Source organism: Typopeltis vanoorti, chromosome 24, assembly GCF_054136105.1.
Source record: "Typopeltis vanoorti isolate ZY-2024b chromosome 24, IOZ_Tvanoo_1.0, whole genome shotgun sequence".
Taxonomy (NCBI): Eukaryota; Metazoa; Arthropoda; class Arachnida; order Uropygi; family Thelyphonidae; genus Typopeltis; species Typopeltis vanoorti.
This window is the reverse complement of record NC_143572.1, coordinates 25,318,035-25,340,901: the sequence shown is the minus strand read 5'-3', so window position 1 is coordinate 25,340,901 and position 22,867 is coordinate 25,318,035. Positions and strand designations below refer to the sequence as shown.

General features: G+C 37.7%; 1 protein-coding gene across 13 annotated transcripts in view; it reads right to left on the bottom strand.

The window, feature by feature from the left end:
* The window catches only part of LOC150093031 (terminal uridylyltransferase 4-like), a 621,373-nt gene that overhangs the window by 200,237 nt on the left and 398,269 nt on the right, over positions 1 to 22,867 (bottom strand). For 12 of the 13 annotated variants that reach the window (XM_090413455.1, XM_090413456.1, XM_090413454.1 and 9 more), the window contains one exon: positions 12,156 to 12,242. The exons of the other annotated variant lie outside the window; for it this stretch is intronic. In XM_090413455.1, coding sequence (XP_090269581.1) covers positions 12,156 to 12,242 — 87 coding nt within the window. The remainder of the gene's footprint in view (positions 1 to 12,155; positions 12,243 to 22,867) is intronic. 13 annotated transcript variants of the gene reach the window in all.

The window sequence follows — 22,867 nt, the reverse complement described above, 5'->3', positions numbered from 1 at the left end:
GAATTTGATAATGATAATAATAATCAACAGGGATCTCTGGTAACATATTAGGCAGGAAAAGGGCAGAAACAGTCAGCTCTCATTACAGACACATGGGGGAACCACAAGAAAATTTTGTTAAAGTGAATATCCTTTAGAAGAGCATTGTTCTTATGAGACTTCAGCTGGGACTTTTTTATTTTTTTTTTAGCAGTTTCATATAATGAGGTTTTAATGGTGTTCATATAGTGAAAGTCGAATGTAGTATGCAACAAAATGTGAAGACACAGATTACAGATTCCCAAAGAGAAGAATAATTAAAAAGGGTATTTAGGATTAGTTTGCAAACTTAGGTGGAAATGTGTTTCAAAAAATAAGTTTTTCTTCTTTTTTTACATGACTTCTACCTTTCAAAGTACCTATAGTACTCATGTTCAGCTAAAGATATTTTCAAAAATTAATTTTATTTTTTCAGAGCCTTACTGATTAGTCCTTTTTTTTCTTTTTTTTTGCTGGATTACTGGGAGTAGGTAGTTGTACTACATAGGCTCCTTGAATGATGGATAGCAGGTTTTTGATATTCTGTATGTCCACATCAATTTGCTAGAGGATATGGAACAGAATGAGATCATTGTTATTAAGAGGGAGATCTCCAGGGACACACTGAGGGAGGCCACATACTACACGCACTATCATACTTATTCTTGAATTCGTCACACTGCTTGTGCACAAAACATCCAATGGCAATCCATTCCAATCATGAACCACCCTATGAGAGAAAAATCTAGTCCTCACCTACTTCTTAGCAGCATTCACTCTTAGCTTCCAAGGATGCCCTCTTATCCTTTCCTCACCTTCCATAAAATTAAAAATTCCATCAACTGAAATCCTGCATGACCTTTTCAGAAGTTTGTACGCTTCAATCATATCACCCCTCTTTCTCCTGTTTGCTAGTGTCTGCAGTCAACAAATTTTCAATCTGTCTTCATAATCAGTATTCTACAATTGTGATATCGTTTTTAACACTCTCCTTTGAACTCTCTACTGTATCAGAATAACAACAGAAACCAGGAGACCAGAACTGCACACAATAACTCAAGTGAGGTCTTATCAAGGCCTTGTAAAGAGGCAAAATGACATCCTTACCTGTACATGTGAAAGTTCATTTCAGCATTGCAATTATCTTTTGAGTTGTATTTGCAATCTTTGCTACATGACTCCTGAACTTCACCTTGCTATTTACTAACACTCCAAGATCCCTGGCCTGATCAGTTTTTTCAAACATAATTCCACCAATATAATACGACAGTGGATATCTAATCATGCCAAAGTGCATCACTCTGCATTTACTGACATCCATTTTTCCATGCCCAAAATTCCAGCCTATTCAAATCATTCTGCAAGTACTGTATATAAGCATTCCTGATTACCCTAAATGCAAGAGTATTGCAGACTATATTCTGTCAAAAACCTTAGCAAAATCCAAAAGTATCATGGTGTATCCATTCTCTTTGTCTAGTCAATGGAAACATTATTATAGAATGTGAGCAAGTTGCTAAAGCATGACCTTCACTTACTAAACCCATGTTCATTGCAAAATAGAGATTATATATCAACTCATTTGTGAATGTGAGCCCTAACCAATTTCTCCAAAATCTTCACAACCACTCCTGAGATACTGATTGGTTGATAGCTGGAGACATTGGTCTTTGCAGGATTACCATACATTCTTCCAATTCCTGCAGAATCATCCCTGTTCTGAGACTCAAATTATACACTCTGGTCAAAGGAATAGCCAGTTCAGCTAAACACTATTTTAACACCAGTGCTAATATCCCATTAGTTCCTATGTCTGAATTCTTATTCAGTTTGTGCAACAGCTCTAATATCTCCTCCTCCTCCTCATACACCTGAGTTTCTTCATCCAGTGAAGAGGTAGCAGTGAGCTAAATGTAGCATACATTTAGCTCACTACATTCGGTAGAGTTATTCTTTCATATTCATTCTTTCTTTTACTTGCAGCTATCGACAGAATTCTTTGGGGTTATCTTTAGCTTGTAGAGCCAGTTTCTTTTAATATTCAGACAGCTTTCTGTACAACAGTTGTGACTCTTCTGGCCTACTACTTATAATTTTCATAACGGACATCATCCTTATGCACATGGTATTCCTTCCACATCATCCTTTTCTTGTGTTTCTCTTGCTTGATAAGATTACACATTCATTTGACTCCTACCCTATTTATTCTTCAAACTCTCAGAACACATTGTAATATTGCATCATTTAAGTATATTTTAAATGCATGCACTGTCGTTATTTTTCCCATCCAGCACCCAATATCATTGTGCTGAGCTCAGTATATTCCTCAGCTGATCATAATTTTCTGCTTTGTAGTTCAGCAGGTAACCTTTTCTGAAGGGAACATTCATAAACTTAGCCACTTCCCAAGTGAGTACCGAACGATTGTCACTGATCAGAAGAAGAATAGTTACGTCTTTAACTGAAACATCCTATGACACAATAATCAAATTTAACACTCTTTGACCTAGAGTTCCTTCTGTCACATGCTGCTTGAGAAAGTTGTCTTGCAACAGCTCAATAAATTCCGTTTCATTCTTCTAATGAGATTTTGCTGCTACCCAATCAATATTTGGATAATTAAAGTCTCCTGAGAGCCTCTGTAACTCAGTCAGTATAGACGAAGCCCTTTGGTCAGAAAGACCTTGGTTTAATGTGATGTGATGTGATGTTAGTGATGTGAGGAACCTTTATCTGGCCTCTTCTGATGAAAGATGAGTTAGCTAGTCTCAATATGGAGGGGAGAATTTTTTCATCAGGAAACTCATGCTTTTCGTTCCCCAGAACAGGCAAACAGGCCACAGGAACAATTTGCCTGTTCTGGGGGGACAGATTACAGATCTTTGGTGACAGTGATAGTTGATCACAAGGTAGAGCGCAAACAATGGATTGATTTGAAACAGAAAGAGCTGCATGATATTACTTACAACAGCGTAATGTTATAACTGAGGAAACAGGTTAATCATAACCGTTAAAAAAAAATTAATGATGTGTTATTAAAAGAATGAATATCTTAGCAATCATTACCTTCCTTATACAAGTCATGAAAATACTGCATGGGGAAAAACTGGATAAAGGATTAAACAAGATAACACTTAGATAACACAAGTGGAAGATTGATGAAATCAAACAAGAATTGCAGATGAGAAAGAGATTATGAGAAAAGTATAGAGAAAAGTAAAGAGCAGTTGCATGAGGAATATAAGACTCAAGTTAGGAAAGTAAGTATTAAAGAAGAGACAAATGAAATTCAAGAAAAGACTAGCACTGCAATCTAGGAAAATCCTAAGGAATTCTCTTGTTGTGGCCAGTAGGAGGAGAAATAATGACTGTTCGATGGAAACAGGAGTAGAGTGACCAATGCAGATGACAGTGGTGGATGACAGATGACAGATAGTGGAGCTTGTTTAATGATCACTTTACTGAGGCTTTTCATTCTTGATGTTATTCCTGGGTGAATAGGATGTGTTAAAAGCATGAGGGGGGATATATTTCAAATAACTAAGTGCCTGGAAGTCCATAACAATTTTTTTTTTTTTTTAATGGAAAAAAAAAGTGCCCAAAGAGTAAAAGAAGTCAGATAGTGCCAATAAGGGTGGTAACAGAATGGAGTCATCAAACTAAAGATTAGTTTGCATTTCTTCTGTAGTTCAGATTTTGGAAAAATTCTGAGATTATATACAAAATTAGGATTTAGAATTTCATTTTTGTCTTCTTTAATACTTACTTTCCTAACTTGAGTCTTATATTCCTCATACAACTGCTCTTTACTTTTCTCTTCATACTTTTCCCATAACCTCTTTCTCATCTTCAATTCCTGTATATTTCATCAATCTTCCACTTGTGTTATCTATCCAAGTGTAATCTTGTTTAATCCTGTGAAAATCAACATGCATTTGGTGAAGGGTGTTCCTGTTTTAGTAAAGTGCATGACTTTTATAATAAGGTAACAAGAGTAGTTGACAAGAAAAAGGCAGAGACTGCTTTTTTTTTTACCTTGTTGTTGTAAAGGCATTTTACATGGTGCATCATGAAAAGGTCAAAACTAGTCTGGGTAGTGGCCCTTCCCTTAATGCATGACATTATACATATCCGCAAGGAGATATGTTTTGCATTATGGGAGATACTGAGATAGGAGTGTTGGTATCTTGCTCCACCTTTGCAAGGAGTTGCCCGGCGTTGTACCACTTTACCCCAGTCATGAAGACACTTTCAGGCGCAAGCTTTGTTTGCAAACACTTGGATAAAGGATTAAACTAAATTTATTATGCATCATGATAAGTTGATAGTTATTAATAGTTAAGTTGCAACATGGGATTAAAGGGTTTTAAGATATGTTCTCCATTGTGATTATATTAGTTTATTTAATATCATTTTTGTTTTAGGTGTTTATCAGAACATTCCAGCTTCCCTTGTAAAAAGTTAGTAAATTACTATGGCATGACTGACCCTTCACAAAGTCATGTTGCCTCTCATAAGATTATCATATTTTTAATCCATCCATTCCTGAATTCTCTTTTTGACCAACTTTTCCAGTACTTTTATCACCACTCCTAAGATACCGACTGGTCTAAAATTTGCTATTGCAGTCTTAGAGCCTCCGTTATGCAAAGAAATTATTTTGTCTTCTTTTCATTCTCTTGGAACTTGGCCAAAGCTGAGACTTAAAGTGCCTAGTCAGAGGTATGCAAGTTCCAATCTTCTCATAAAATGCGAGCCGATATTCCATCTAATCAAACAGCGGTGTTTACATTAAGATTCTGCAATATCCTAAGAACTTCCAGTTCTTCCACCTCTTTCCCACACTAGTCTCAGTCACATATGTCACATCACTAATCTCACTTGTATTATGCACCATTGCAAAGTGGTCATCTAGTAAATCAACTATTTTGAATTCAACTATAATTCATTAAGACTCTCCTTCTATAGTCATTCTTCTTGTTACTTAACATGCAGTGAAAGAACTCTTCATGATTTTCTTTGGCTTGCTCGACTAGTTTCTTATCATAATCTGATTTTCCCTTTCTTTCTATAGTCGTCACCTTTTTTGCCTGACCCTTGTACTGTTCATGAGCTTGCTGGTCACCTTTTTCCTTATATACCCTCCACAAAAATTTATTTTTTTGTAGCTTATGCTTAGTGATACTACTCATCCATGTAACTTCTACCTGATTAACCCTCCTGAACTTGGGTATACAATCTGATATTACTTCCTCCAGATGTTCCTTAACTATCTCCCATGCACTACTAACTCATCTGCCATGTAATTACACATATACTGCCCCCCCCCCCCCTTGAAAGAATATTCCTGATGCTTTAGCTGCATGATCACTATTCCCATCAGAGGCAGTGTGACCACATTAGTTTCTGACAGCTCTTCCGATCCTATAACCAGATCCTATATTTTGGTACTCCAGATCCCCTCTGTCACATGCTGCCTCAAGTAACTATCTCTTAGAAAGTGTATAAATTCCATTTCCTTCCTGCCATGTGATCTTTCTTCCTTCTAATCTATATCTCTATAATTGAAATCCTCTACAATAATTACTTGACCTGCATTCATTGTACTAATTTGCTGAAGCATGTCTTCCTGATTATCCCTGGATCTCCTAGCCTATAGCAGCAACCAACTGTATATGTTTTCTTATTGGTGTAAATCTCGCACCATACTGCTTCAAAAGAATAGCCACACTCGTACCTATCTCCTATTCTATTTGGAGAATTCATCTCCTATCATCATTCCTTCTCCCATTGTATCTGCTCTATCCTCTCTGAAAATACTAAACCTTTCACATTCTATGCCTGTAACTGCATCATCTGCTGGTAGCCAAGTCTCACTAATGCCTATAAATTTTGGTGAGGTTGCACTTAACAATGACAAAAACTCCTCCCTTTTGTTCCCGATTCTTTTGGCATTCGTATATAGAAACTATAGCATCATTTTAGGCCCTTTTACTTCCTGAAATGACTCCTCTATTCGATATTGTTGATTGAGAGACTAGATTCCGCATTTTTTGATCATTCTCACACTCACTCACTCATCTCATGGGTGACTTCACCCTAATTACTCAAGTTTTCCTGACTTTGCACTTCAGCAGCACTTTTGGTGAACCAAGCTCTCTCTCTATACATCTGACACCAAAACCATTTAAGTGCAGCCCACTAGCATTATTACTATTACATAACACCTCCAGGAGAGTCCAAAGACTCAGCGACGGAGGGCGCCTACTCTACAATTTGCTGTCTCCACCACTTAATCCACCAACTACAATGAACCACAACTATGCCAATACAATCTAATGCCCACTAGCATTTTTCACAGATAATCACAAACATCCATGCCCATGGCAGGATGCAAACCTGCAACTTTTTGACTAGAGAGCGGACACTAACCACTCAGCCAACAAGGCCAACCAAATCTTTCTTTCCTTCCTTAAAACTCAAACCATAGGTCCACATGCACACTCATTCAATATCATTCTTTCTGCACAACCTGTGTATTGATTTATTTGCTATCAAAGTGCTCTTCTTAAGTTTGCCTCTATCATGGTATGGTAGGATACTTAGTCTTAACCATTTCACTCTACTTTTTGTTTCATCCAAGAACTCTTTCACATCTTCTCACAGAATACTTCTTACTACTCAGGTCATTAGTGCCATCAAAGCAATTAATTCTTTCACCTTATCTTTTGTGCATCCAGATAGCATCACTAATATTATTAACTTCTGTGCCAGGAAAACAGGAATTTGTTACACTTTCATTAGGTACTCCTCATAGGAAAATTTTGTATGGAGATCATAAAATATTCATACAAAATTTTCTCCTTATCTTGTTTCCCTCATTTATTCATGTGACAGTGATACTTACGAGGGTGGTCTGAAAAGTTCTCGGCCTAACAATGAAAAAACGAATTTATAATTTCAAAATTATTTTTATTTTTCAACATAATCTCCATTAAGACTAATACATTTATTCCAGTGATGCTCCACCGCCATTATCCCATAAATGTAGTGGTTCTCAGTAAGCAATGCTTCATTTCAATACAGACAAAACTTTTGCTTCAGACAGCTGTATAAAATAAACTACTTGATAGGATAGAATGACTTGCAATTTCACACAGATGCTTATGACAGATGTACCAACTTAGAAAAAAAATCTTGCCGATAGTGTTGCCATCTATGGTCAAGGCCAAGAACTTTCAGATCACCCTCGGACCTCGTACTTCTTACTGTTATCAGCCCTATTAATCTCTTGACGCTTCTGAAATTTGAGTTCACACTTTCTGCTGCAAAAGATAACATACAAGTGCACTCAAGCTCACCAGTTTTGCTCTCTTTTCATAAATCCTTCAGCTTCTGTGAACACATCTCACATAACTTTTGTTCAATGCAGTGTGAATACATCACACTGCACTGAACAAAATCATGCAAATTCAATTCCCAACAATGATGTCTTTGCTGCCATTGTTCTACTACGCACAGGTGCCATACTGACAATATCCAATTTAAACAAAAATACAGTTTATTTTAAACTATCACACACACACACATATAAAACAATAAACTACAGTGAATTAACCTATCATTGTAATCTGAATTACAAAAAAAAATGGCTTATCTTCCAGCAGCACCAATCACCAGCAATGTATACAATGTGACACCTCATGGTTACAGAAGTGAAGTCACTAAGTTCTACTATTAGAGATTCAATTTTACTTTGCAATGAATCCTATAACCCATAAATTGGATATAATTTTTCCTATATATAAATTTTTATATATTTTTATTCCTCTGAATATATTTTAAAATTTCTTTGGAGTGTTTTCATTATAGATCCCTTAAGTGCTAATCAACAAGAGTAGCTTATTTCAAAAATAAGCTGCAAAAAAAAGGAAATTGTTGTGGACAGTATATATGGAAAAAGGTGACCAGCAAGCTCATGAACCTTTCTCACAATCATTACTATAACATGCTAGTTTTTTTTTTTGTATATGAACTATTATATATTTATCCATAAAGATATATAAGCACTAAAATGTTGGATATATTATTAGTCTCTTCTTCATCCTAAATAAAATGAATTAATTTTAGTCCTAATTAAAAAGTTACCATTATTTCTCACTACAGTAAGCTTAATGAAAAACCTAGGTACAGTATTAAAAAAATTCATAACTATTCCTTTGGCCATTACAAGTTCACTATATTGAGAGTGCTACCATCAACGCTGGTAGGCCTAAGCAGCTATACCACGTGAAATGGGAGGCACTGGAAAATGAGGCTGTGAGGAAGAATTTTGCAGATGACATTTCCTCCAGGTTCAAAGAGATTCCCAAGTATACTGCAGATGTTGAGGAGGACTGGGAGCTGTTCAGAACAGCTGTCACTGTCTCTGCACTCTTATGCTGGCAGAAAGCGGCTCGGCATGGCAATGGGCAGTGAGAAAAGGACATCTTGGTGGAACCAAGAAGTCTAACAGGCTGTCTGGGCAAAAAAAAAAAAAGGAGGCCTACCTTACATGGCTTAGGGTCAGGTCATCTGAGATGCGTTTCCGGTATGCTGAGATGTGAAAAGCTGCTGCTGAGGCAGTAAAGACAGCAAAGCAGAAGGCTTGGGAATCCTTTGCAGAAAGATTAGACTCATCCTATGTAAATGCAAACAAAGTATTCTGGCAGACCATCTGCCACCTTCGAGGGAGGAAATTGTGCACAGCAAGGGCAATCAAGGCCTCTGATGGTGCACTATTAACAACCAAGAAGGATATCCTCCACAGATGGAGGGAATACTTTGAAAGCCTTCTTAACCAATGTGACCCAGCGGTTGTGGACATCCAAGAGGTGCAGATCAGGGTGATGACTAGTCTCACAGCAGAAGAGGTCCATTTAGCAATAAAATCGGGCAAGGCTGCTGGTGATGATGAAATTCGGCCCGAAATGCTAAAAGTCTTAAATTGAGACGGTGTTCTCTGGCTGACTCGAGTGTGTAAGGCTGCTTGGATATCTGGGCGAGCACCAAAGCAATGGCAGACAGGCATAATAACATCCATCTTCAAGAAGGGTGTTAGACAGGTGCTTCGTGATTTTTGTTCTTAATTTTGAGTATAACTTATCAATTGCTTCCTCGTGACTAGGAATCCTACATTTATTCCTGGGTCACGGACTCTAACAAATTTATTTGTTCTGCGCCAGTTAGAGTTGTCTATCTTAGTAATTTGAGATTTGCAGTCGTGCCCTTTTCTAGCCTTAATATTGTTTAATCACTCTTTCCCCTTTTGTCACGGTTCATATTTTGGTGAGTGGCAATGTCGTTCTCAAACACAGTCTCATAACCAGGATGCAAATGATAAACATAAAGTTTAATTTTCATTAACAGTATACATGAAACATATATCAATCAATTCGCTAACTCCCATAAATTAGATTAATCAATTTAAATAGCATTACATGCCAATTTCAGAATATGACATATCTATTATCTTCTAAGAAAGGCATGCACATAGGTATATATTAGGAATTGTCTAGACATGTGTCTCTAGGGAGACAGTCAAGGTAACATTCACATACAAAATTTTGCAAGGATCACAAAAACAAGGCTCTTCGGACTACCAGTCCAATGTCCCTAAAAGTTCCACCAACTAATAAAATAGTCTCAGTCTTCCTTTCTGCAAAATGTGCTTAGACCGAATCTTTCATTTAACGCTCCCATTTAAAACTTTACATAGGTCAAAATCACCTTACCATTTCTTGCAGCATACAGTCTCACTCAATCACCACGTGCACATCCTGTTCACTCTACAGATTGTTTTCCCATCTCATGGATTGATGTGCACTGGATTTTCGCCGCCGCTAGGAAACATCTGAGGCGCTTGTATGGAACTTCTCTACCGTTCAGCGGGGAACATCACGGTTCAGGTTTCACTTGGATCTGAACCTTATTCATTTGTCGGACATCCTTCTCACGTCATACCTCCTTCACCCTCTCTCCCCACTCTCTCGATTTTCCGACCGTCAACTGCCTTTTTCTCCTGCAGCTTATAGTCACGGTCGCATCGAAGACCTTCATCTCGAACCTGAGAGAGCTCCTCCCACAGAATTTGCGAAATCTTGCTTGTAAGGTTCAACAGTGGGTTTCAATGCGGCATGCATAGTTTCATAGAATCTGTCTTTGGATTGATTGTCAACACATTTTTTTTCTTTGTTTGTTGTATATATTATATATTATATATATTATATACATATATACATATATTATTTTCCAATATGTAATTATTTTCCAATAATATGTGTAAAATATTATGTTTACACATATTATTTTCCACTTCCAATTTACACACATATATTTCCCTTTTTAAATCACACATATTAATATTATACAATGCTTCCCCTCCATTGGGTGAATAAAAATACATTTAACAGACAGTTATATGATACACTTCCCTCCCCCTTTCCTTATTTCTTTCTAGTACAATTTTTACCAACAGTACAGGTATTATCTTTATTTAGGCTCCATTTCTTGTTAGATCCTGAACAAGGGTCTGTCTAGCAAGGCCTCATTCATGATCTAACAAGGGAGACCAGAGGGATTGCAGCAACTATCGTGAATCTCTCTGCTCAGCCTGTCTGGGAAAGTGTATGCTAGTGCTTGGAAAGAAGGTGCAGGAGCATAGTTGAGTCAAAGTTCCAGGAAGAACAATGTGGCTTTCATCCTGGTAGAAGCACAACTGACCAAATCTTCACTTTAAGGCAAGTCTTTGAGAAATCTTGGGAATATGCCAAGAATGTCTACACTTGGAGAAGGCATATGACCGGGTTCCTCGGGATAAGCTTTGGCAAGTAGTACAGGAGTATGGAGTGGATGGCCAACTATTAGCTGCTATCAACTCCCTATATGAATTACAGAGTTTTGTGTCACGGTAAACAGCACAAAGTGTGAACCTTTCACAGTTTCCATTGGCCTCTGCCAAGGGTGTGTTCTGTCACCCCTCCTTTTCATAATATTTATGGACTGGATTGATAGGCGCAGCCAAGGCAGTGAGTGTGTCAGAATTGGAAGATGTAGCAGTGGATGTTTGCTTTTTGCAGATGACCTACTTCTGCTTAACTCTTCCACAGATGACCTCCAGCAGACCCTGGACAGGTTTGTAGCTGTTTGTGCAGAAGCCGGAATGAAGATCAGTGTGGCCAAAACCGAACCATTTGTGGTCTCAAGACAACCATCTCAGTGCACTCTACATGTGAGTGGAGTCCCACTAAGGCAGGTGGAGAAATTTAAATACCTTGGGTCCATATTCACGAGTGATGGAAAGTGGGACATTGAGCTAGATACTCGAATTGGCTCAGCAAGCGCAATATTGCGGGAACGTGGCCATTCGGTAGTATTGAAGCAGGAGTTAAGCCAGAAGGCAAAGCTGGCTGTCTTCAATACAGTCTATGTCCCCATCCTCACCTATGGTCATGAGAGTTGGGTAATGACCGAAAGAATGCAGACACGAATCCAAGCGGCTGAAATGAGGTTCCTTCGAGGGGTTGCGGGGCTGACAAAACTCGACAGAGTCAGAAGCTCTGCAATTTGGGAAACCCTCAATACTCAACCACTGCTTCTCCGTGTTGAGAGAGATCACAGTGTTACGTTGGTATGGGCACCTGTTCAGAATGCCACAAGAGAGGCTCCCTCAGCAGGTCGTCTTTGCCAAATCAGAGGATGGGAGGCCACGTGGAGGACCAAGGACTCGCTGGATCGTTTGGGAATCCCACCAGAACACCTGAGCTTGGTGGCGGAGGATCATGACCATTAGAAGTTCCTCTTGCAACTGCTGTCCCCACAACCCAATTAGGAAAGGTGGGCCTTGAAGATGTATGTATATTGAGAGTTAACTTATTTATATTTCCTTAAAGTGTAGTTGTCCATAGTTTATGCAACACACCAGTTCCATGCTATTTAATGCTGAAACAATGCAAAGTGCCTCAAAATCTGTCACAAATAGAGGAATTAAACAGTTACCAAAATATTATAGCATTATCTCCTATACTGTAAGTCCCAATAACAAAATTAGTACTCTTCTTTTCATAAAGCAGGATAAAATTTAAGGTGTGAAATCTAACCTTGATACCGCCGCTGAAGATAAAGTTCTAGGTTTCTGACAAGTTCTTCTCGCAATGTTAAGTGTTCTTCCAGCATACAGGAATAATCTTCAGGAATATTTGAGGTAAAAAAAAAAAAAGGATAATATTAAAAGCAAAAAATTTTATGAATTATTATTTTAAATGCAAACATCATTAATTGTATTATACCCCACTAACTTTAAAAGCTTAAAAGCTGTAATTTAAAATCAGATAATTAATTACTTAGAACACAAGATGAAAGCCTAAAGTGTTATTTGCATTGTATCAAAAATGTATTTCAATACAAGAAATATAAATTGCTTGGGTTCTTTTCTTAGAGATTCTATTACAGTTTATAATAAGTGCAGATAATGATCTGCAGTTTGGGTATACTTTCCTCTTTGGGGATATTGCTTCCCATACACAACTATTTGGGAGGTTGTCTGATAAGTATTAGCCAATCTCATAAACATCTTTTTTATGTAACATTATGAGGGACTCACTAAAAATAAAGGAAAGGGGTAAAAAATCCACTATCCTACCGTTACGTTCAGAAAATAAAATATTGCTGAATAATTTCCAGTTCAGTAGTTGTTAAACAAGGTGCAACTTGTTTTTCTTCTCTCTCTCTCTTACTATTCATCTGACTTTTCTTTCTCCTAATAGTATAAGGCTCTCTTTCACCAATATACTTCTAAGCCTATGAAGAATAACTTTATTTTTTCACTTTAAAGGCTGAAACTGATCTGGATAGTGGCCCTTATCATAATTTTTTGCATTATTATTATTATTATTATTATTATTATACGGGCACCCGCATGAAGTCCAAAGGCTCATCGCAGAAGACCCAATCTGTGCTACCTCTCCTTGAACCCATTAACAATCACAACTGTGGCAACCCATAACAAAAAATCTAGTCCTCAAACCCCCCTACTAACCACACCTTTATTCAACTTCCAGGGATGACCCCCTTGTTCTCGTCCCTCTATCCTATAAAACCCTTTAAGCAACTTAAATGTCTCTACCACATCCCCTCTTTTTCTCCTATCAACCAACTTCTGCAATCCACACACTCTCAATCTAACCTCATAGGGAACATTCCACAGGCCATGCACCATCTTGGTCAGTCACCTCTGAATCCTCTCCACTGCTTCCTCACCACCAAGAAACCCAGGTGACTAGACTTGAACACAATAATCCAAGCCTTATAATGAGCACAATAATCAAGGCCTTATATACCACATTGATGGAACTGTACTCCAGGAAATTGACAAAGCCAGAGACTTAGAAGTGTTAGTGGATAGGAAATTAAAGTTTAAGAGTCACATAGCAAAAGTGGCTAAAGTAGCTCAATAGGTAAACTTGATTGAGCCTTGATAAGATGCCCATCTTGATTACTGTGCATAGATCTGGCTGCCAGGGTTTCCTAGTGATGAGGAGGTGGTGGTGGAGAGGATCCAGAAGTGAGTGACCAAGATGGTAGCAGGTCTATGAACCTCATGAAAACAGGTAGAAGATTTGTGGGTTGCAGAAACTGGTTGATAGGCAGAAAAGGAGTGATATGATGGAGACATACAAATGACTGAAGGGTTGTTACAAGATTATAATTCAGAGGAAATTTTTTAGAACAGGTCTAGTGATGGGAGAACTAGGGACATCCATGGAAAATTAGTAAGGGTGCAGTTAGTAAGGGTGTTAGAACCATATTTTTTGCTTGGAGAGTAGCGAATAAGTGGAATAGGTTGCTAGTCTGTTGTGGGTGCCATGACTGTGAATGAGTTAAGAGCAAAGTATAATAGATACTGCGCAAATGTGGGATAGTTCTTGACATGATGTTTAGGGCCTCTCTCTCTCTCTCTCTCTCTCGATGAGTCTAAGGACTTCTTGGAGTTGCCTGTAATAATAATAAAAAGAAATATCAACTTCCTTATTTCTATTTGTTAATGTATTCTTCAATAGCCAAGTAATGCTATGGGCTACCTTGGCAACATGTCCTCTAAATTTTAACTCTATTACCACCCCTAAATTTCTAGCTTCATCTATTTCCTGGAGTACAGTGCCATCAATGTGATACACAGCATGTAATCTATTTATCCCAAAATGCATAACTTTACATTTCTTAACATTAAACTGACACCCATTAACTTTTGCCCATACTGACAGCCTATTTAAATCATCCTGCAAGCTCTCCACACCACTTTCATTAACTAGTACTCTACCTAATTTCTCAGGCATGGTGCCAGCACTGAACCTTGCAGCACACCACGTCATCTGTTTTTACCTTGATTCTGTCCCTCCATATACCATTTTTTGATATATATCCAACAGCTCCCCCACCCCTTATCCACTTAACCAGTGTCATATCCATCCCCATTTGTTCTAATTTGCATAACAGAGTTACATGTGATATTCTGTCAAATGCCTTTGCAAAATCCAGCAAAATCATTGTGTAGCCATTTCCGTTATCCAACTCAGCTGTTGCTCTATTAAAAAAAGTTAGGAAATTACTAAGGCATGACCGACCCTTCACAAAGCCATGTTGACCCTCATAATAAAGTATCATATACATCTATCTACCCATTCTTGAATTTTCTTTTTGACCAATTTTTCTAGTACTTTTACCACCATGCCTGAGATACTGATTGGTCTCTAATTTGCTACTGTAGTCTTAGAACTTCCCTTATACAAAGGAATAATTTTGTCCTCTTTCCACTCTCTTGGAACTCTACCAGAGTGGAGATTTAAATTAAAGAGTCTAGTCAAAGTCATTGCATATTTTTGCAAAACCCGAGCTGATATCCCATCTAATCACACAGCTGTATTTACATTTAGATTCTGCAATATCCTAAGAACCTCCAATTCATCTGCCACTGTTCCCACATTAGTGTCTGTCACACAGGTTAAAGCAGTAACCTCACTAGGATGATATATCTTTGTAAAGTGGTCGCTCAGTAACTGAACTATTTTATCTACTTCTGTCTTCTCGTGACATCATCAGTCATTAAGGTTAATCTTCCTCTTACTTGCCACTATGATGCAAAGTCAGCAGACATTATATAGACTAGATATGAAGATACATTATATGTAAATTTTGGGTTAAAAGATTAATATAGGATAAATACAAGAATATAATTTTTTGTCAAGTATTTGTGGCCTGGTTAGCATATCCACTCTCCAGCCAACAGGCTGCAGGTTTGAATACCACTATGTAGATGTTTGTGAGAGTCTAATTAATTTACACAGTCACACATGGGAGAAGACCAACCTTTTTGCACATGGGAGATGCCTTTACCTAACAGTAGGGATTTTATAGGCTGAATATCATCATTACCAAGTACAGTCAGGCCTCGCATAACATGAGTTCAATTAGCATGTTTTTCAGTTATTATCATTTGAAAAATTTATACCATTTTTTTACTTTACACAATGCAATTTCCAGTTACTACTATCTTTTTTATGCAATATTTGAAAAATATTTGAACTGTGCACTAAGCTTACTTTGCAGCAGGTAGGAAATCAACAAACACTGCCCACCTGTGTTTCATCACCCGATTGAAGCAAATGTGTTACTTATTTGTCCCACTAAAAAGTCACATGAATCACTTGCTAAGCTTACCAAACATCTGTCAAGCAATAAACAAGTTTTCCTGCTGCATGAATCAGTGCGCTCAATCTGCCATTGGAAGCAGGCGTTACTTGTTTGTCTCCCACTAATAAAGTCATGTGCAGACTTACATTTGAAAATTCTAATTTTCTACCCTATAATTAAATTATGAATAATAGACAATATGAAAAACAAAGTAACTGAAAGGAAAAAAAAGTTATTACATAAGCAGAAAAATTTGAAGTTATTAAAAAACATGAAAGTGGGACAAGCCATGTGAAAATTTTAAGAGATCTAGGATATAGTTAGTCTACAGCAGGCATGGGCAACCTTTCCCAGTTCGAGGGCCAAATTATCATTCTGTCTCCGAGTCAAGGACCGGACCAAATTATTAAATAAAATAAATTAATATTAAATGAATTAAAACAAGTTGCTACTTCATATTTCATTTATTTATAATACAATGCTTTGGTATAAAACTCTACATAAATTTTATAATATAATGAACGACATAACAATTTAATGTGAAGATTGGCCTTGTACTTGAACTACGAGACTATCATCAGCCATAATTTCTATCCGTTGGACAAGTACGTCTCGACAAATGAATATTCTCGAAGTCTTTTTTCTTTTCAGGACATATTATACTTGCAACATCCAGCACATTCTTTGATAAATTCTCCGTCACCAAATGACTTAGAATGCTTAGCGATTTTTTCGCTTACCACAAAGCTGGCTTTGACAATGCTGTGGTGCTGCATTCTTTGCTTGTTGAACGTTTGCTGCTGGGTAAGTTCTTCTTCAACTTCTGTATTTCATCTTTTCGTAGTTGTCCATCAATTTTTGGGTGATCTGCATGTCTCGAAGTAAGGTGTCTCTTCAAGTTGTATTCTTTGTTGATGGATACGGATTCGTTGCACAGCAAACATACAGGCAAACCTTTATTCAGAATAAAATAATAATCCTCTGTCCAGTTGTCTTGAAATTGACGACTCTCTGCATCTACTTTTCTTATTTTTGCAATAACCCCTGACATTGTCCCAAATTTATAAGCGATATTCAGAACTGTCAAACAAAACTGTCTTCTACACCGCAGGCACTGAACAGAACACAACATCAATGCAGGCATTGAACAAAGCACAACACCAACACAAGTACCGAACTGACACATTTGTAACACATTCACACATGCCGCTAGTCAAAGTGAGAAAGAGACCTTGGTGGGAGAAAACATGGTGTGTTTTGCGCAAGTCATATGACATCAGCTTAATGTGAGTTAGTAGAACACACCATGTTTTCTCCCACCATGAATCAGACAAACTTCGCTGAAATAGATTAGGGCCAGATCAAAAGAAGTAGAGGGCCAGATACGGCCCACAGGCTGCCCATATGTGGTCTACAGTATGAACATTCTTGAGCTTTAAGGATGAATATTTCTATAACTGTTTCTTTATTATGTATTTTATGCAATACACTGTAATTAAAGAATTAAATGTTTATTTTCATTATTTTTTACATGGTATACAGTTAAAAGGTTATTAAAAAACCCAAAGGTTATTAAAAACTTGCTTAGAGTCAGGATGTGCTTAAAGTGAGGGTTTGTTGGGGAACTAGAAACAGAAGTTGTGAGCTGAATGTGTGTTATCCATATTCTTGGGATTTCAGATTAGGATGGTTGAAAATTCCACAGGTTTAAATTTGCATTCATACTAGGTTTTTGTTTGATGTAAGGAACTTTCCAATCAATTTGGTGTAGGATATTAAGAGAATGATCCAAAATTGTTAAATTTAATTTGTCTTTATGTGTTATTTTTTATGGATTGGAACTGTGCAGTCAGTTTCACCAATACAATACAGATGCAATGGATTCCCAAGGGCGGGCCAGAGGAAGAACCGGATCCTTGCAGGAGTTGGATGTTGTTTTTTTTTTGTTTTTTTTTAAGTGATAAGCTATATTACAATACACATAGCATGCTTAAGTCATATAGTCACATTAATTTCATCAGCTGTTAACACTGCTTGCAACTAGAATGGTTTAACTGCAACATTAAGGTTGTAATGGTGTAGCATTCTATTTATTTTATCTGATAACCCTTTAATGTATGGAATACTTATGGCTTTATTGTAATCTACATTATTTTGATTTTTTTTTATTATTATTATTATTTGACACCTCCAGGGAGTCCAAAGATTCATCGAGGGAGGGCACCTGTTCTACAACTCCGTCTCCACCATTCAATCACCAACTGACCACACCAACGCCATCTATGGCAAACTACCACAGGTATTTCCACATACAATCCCAAAAATCCATGCCCACAGCGGGATTCAAACCTGCTGCCTTTTGGCTGGAGAGCAGCTACGCTATCCACTCAGCCAACCAGGCCGACAAAGGTGCAGTTTTGTGAAGAATTTTATTCATGGCACTTTTGCTATAGCCATTGTTTACAAACATACTATTAATAATTTGTAATTCTTGCTTAAGGGCTTTACAACAAATTATTACAGTTCTGTTTTGTAGGGTGTTAATGACTCCAAGTTTTTATGAAGAGTGGTGGTAAGAGTAAGTATGTATGTATTGGCTAGTATGTGTAGGATTGTGGTAGACAGTGAAGGAATCGATGTGCAGAGGCTTAAGTGCTGTGAGAACATCATATTGGAGGCTTAATGAATTGTATACAGCACTCAGAAAGGATTAAAACAGAATTTAATACTTCCTATATATTTCATCTCAGAAAATGAGACATCTTCAGGGATTACAAAAAAACTAATGTAACATCACAAACAAATAACACACAATACTAAGCCCAACCACGTGGGTGACACTAAAGTCCTATCTAGGTGGAGCGCCCTCTAAGGGTGGTTGTAGGTGGCCTGGAATGTAAAGTGGGACCTCTGGTGATAAGCGTTTCCCAAATCTTAGGAAGCTTAATGCAACCATATTCGTTGAGATTTGGTTGGTTCCTGAGAGCTGCTACTGATTCTAAGAAAAGTCTCTCTTTTTTGGATACAACCCATAGCATGAGATCCTGTGGGTTGTATCCAAGACATGGTCAGCCAAGCCTGACTGACCATAGTTGTGTTTGCGGATCAGCCACTATCCACCTGTTCCTCCAGGTGGATAGTGACTGATCAGCCTGTCTGTCCAAAGTATGCCAGTTTACATGAACAGGGTACTTTATAGATTCCAGGCACTGAGAGAGGAGGGAGTTGATCTTTTGTAGAGCGGATAAGGGTAGCAAGTTTGCGGTGGGGCTTAAATGCTGTGTGTAGGTTGTACTTTTTTTAAAATCTTGGCTATTATTTCTGATGTGCCATGGATGTAGGGTATGGTGATGGCATTTCTAAACTCTTTCTGAAGAGAAGACCGAGGAGAGGGGAAGGACCTGATTATATTTTTAATACTATGATCACTGTAGCCATTGGAGAGGAAAGTGTTGTGTATGTGGTCAAGCTCAGTTGTAAGGGCAGTTCCATTGGAACATAGATTGTGAGCTCTCTTGGTAAGAGTTTTAATAATGCCATATTGTTGAGTGGGGTGGTGGTGGGAGAGTTTGTGAATGTATCTGCCTGTGTGTGTGTGGGTTTTCTATATTCAGTGAAGGAAAATGTACCGTTGGGAAGGCATGTAACTAAGGTGTCTAGGAAGGGTAAACAATTGTTCTTTTCCTTTTCCATTCTAAACTGGATTCTTGGATGTAGGCTGTTGAGGTGACTGAGGAAAGAGTCTAATGTGTCTGGGCCATGAGGCCAAATAGAGAACACATCGTCTACATATTTTAGACAGATAGGTTTGAGAGGGGCTGAGTCTATGGCTTGTTTTTCAAATTCTTTCATATAAAAATTGGCAAGAGGGGGTTGAGAGGGGGGAACCCATGGCAGTTCCCTCTATCTGCTTGTAGATTTTGTTCTTCCAAGAAAAATAACCAGAATTGATGGCAAAGGAAAAGAGATCTAGGATGGCAGAAGGAAAAACGTTTTTTAAGAGTGTTAATGTATCAATTAAGGGAATATTGGTAAACAATGAGTAGATGTCGAAGCTTACTAATATGTCTGTGTTATTTAAGGTTAGATTTTCTATGAGGGTTTTAAAATGGGTAGAGTTTTTTATATAGGATGTGGAAAGTCCAGTGAGGGAGATCAGAGAGCTGGCCAGCTGTTTTGACAGCTTGTTGCAAGGTGTGTTAATGGCATCTACTACAGGTCTTAGTGGGGAATTGGGTTTATGGATTTTTGGTAAACTGTATATTCGGGGGGACAGGAACGGAAAGGTTTGAGTTTTTTTGTGATTTCCGGGGTCCAGGAAGACACTTTTTTTTTTAAGTAAATTTTTAAATTTTTTAACTTGTGTTTTTGTGGGGTCGTGTTCTAGCGGGTGTAGGTAGAGCGAAGCCTCCAATATGATGAAGATAGTGAAGGAATGACCACCTGAGGGAAGATGTGTGACAAGCGTATCCAGGAAAGGAAGCGAGTTTTAGTTTTCAATTTCAATGATAAATTGTAAGTTGTTTGTTCAGATGGCTAAGGAAGATGTTTAAAAGTACAGTGGCAGTGTGGCCAGATTATTAAAACAGCTTAAACGTATCTAAGCTAAACTGTAGGTTTTAAAGTAAAGGAATCTAGAGCACACTGTGACTGTACCTTCTTTTCATAGGTAAAAATTATTTTGCCACACGAAGTAACCAGAACGTAGTAAGTAGGAAATTTATTCTGTAAGAGAAGAATTGTGTCACTGATTGGGACATTGGAAAAAAAAAAAGGGGCAGAAAGGACAGAAATGTCAAAACTAACTAATAAATCATCTTTGCCAGCCTTGTGTTTTTAATTTTGTTTATGAAGTGTGGCATGTTTTTTTTTATACAGAAAGGAACATAACCTACCAATTCCTTGAGTGCTGTTGCCAGTTTCTTGGCTAGGTGATAATTAGGGCTGTCTATACCTTCGACTATGTATGTATATATACACACACACACATCAGGGGCATATATTCAGGATGTGCTAGGTGTGTGGTGCACACTCATGGAATAGCAATATCACCAACATTATATTTTTGCATTTATTATTGTTAAGGACTCCCCTAATTATTTCCTGGCTTCGTGTGATTCCTAAAATTAAATATGATACCCTAATGCTTCATGAAGAGAACATTTTTCAATGCACAAACATTGCATCACATTCACACTAATAGCTCGGGTGTGCAGTCAAAAACATGGACACTTTTGAGCCCTGAAGAGACATGCAGATGGTGCAGTGGGTCAAATTCTTAGCGTTTTGGTGGTTTCAAATCACCCAGACGGTGAGGCAGGGTGTGCACTGAGACAACAGCATGCAGCAATCAGTGGCTACGATTGGTTATTATGTCAACTAACCCAACTGAAAGTTGTCATGAGTAACATGTTTATAACACCGATATAGACAAGTTTTTAATATATAATTTACTATAAATAATTTCTAACTTTTTGCCCATATTTACAATGGGAAACAGTGCTGACAATCTACTGAATGTCCCGTTTTCTGCCAGCTTTTGCGGATTGTATAGTTTTGTATGACTGTAGTCAAAGGAAGCCTTGTCCTCCTCTTCCAAATTTACTGAGCAAGCACAAGGACACAAAAACTGAGTACATGAGACACCTCTATTTCACAACATGTGTTTAACACATTGCTTCCCACTCTATGCAGATTTGGTAATTAACCCTTTAACTACTGATTTTATATTCTACTGGCACTGTTCCATGTGCTGAATTAATTCTGCAAAAAATTTATAAATAAAATAAATTAAAATTCTTACTAAAGTAAGAAGTCTGGACAGCATACATTCTTGATATACACTTGTTCACTCACAAAAATGGCAATAATAGTGTTTTATAAAATTTGCTTAATCAAGGGGTGTCCACTTGATTAAGCAAATTACACACATTGATTTATGTAGAATCACCAGGATCTTCTTCATCTGAAGTACACAATTCACGGCATCTACTGCCCTCCACCACAACTAGTATTTTTTGTCTGTAAATTGTGTGTGTGTGTTCTGAAGGGCTGATTTGTCTGTATGCGGGATGAAAAACCCTGCTACCTCAGTATGAGATCGGCTAACTCACCTTCGATTGAAAAAGTCCATATATAAAGATTCCTCCCGTCACAACGAGAATCAAACTTAGGACTTTTCCAATCGAAGGGCGCAATGTACCAATTGCACTATGGAGATGCTTAATATGATTAGTTGCACCAGTTCAAATTTTTCTCTTTAGATGTCATATAAGGAGAGAAACCCAAGTCAAATAAACTTCAATTGAGTTAACTCGATTGTAGCAAGGTCGCCATTTTTTCCATGCTCAAGTTAACTCGACGGCAGCAGTTTAAGGGTTAATTAATAAATTAAAGTATGCAAAGGTTATCCTACAATTAATTGCACTGGACTAATTAAGATGAGTGCTGAATGCACTATGCAATCTTAAAACTTTCATACATTAATAAAAATGCAATCTTATTATTATTCCTTCTCTCCTCTCTTAATTTGGGTGTCGAGGATTTTTCTACATTTAACTGCTACCATATCAAGGATAAGGTGATTAGCCCTGTGCCTCCCCCCCCCCAGTGTGTCCTACGTCTGTAGATGTGTGTTTACGGGCTGGTTTGCTTGTTCTGGGGGACGAAAAACCAGAGTTTCTGGGTGAAAAATCCCCTACCTCCATATGGGACCAGCTAACTCACCTTTAGTCAGAAGAGACCAGATAAAAGTTCCTCACATCACTGATGGGAATTGAACCCAGATCTTTCTGAACCAAATGACTTTGTCTATATTGACTGAGCTACCGAGGCTCTTAAAAATGCAATCATATGGTCAAACTGGCATGAATTTTGTACCACAGGTTGCATAAGTCACAAGACAGCACATTCAACTGAAATAGGCAAGTGATGCCACTGGTGTATATATATGTATATTCCCTTCCCCTCCCTCCCCACATCAGAGGTCATCACAGCAGTAGTGTTAAGTTGACCAAATAATAAAATACCAGTTGAGGTGAATAAAGGAAATAGCCACACCGTAATAGAATATATGAATAATACTTCTGTGCTCTGCAAAGACATTTGACATATGTGTATTGCA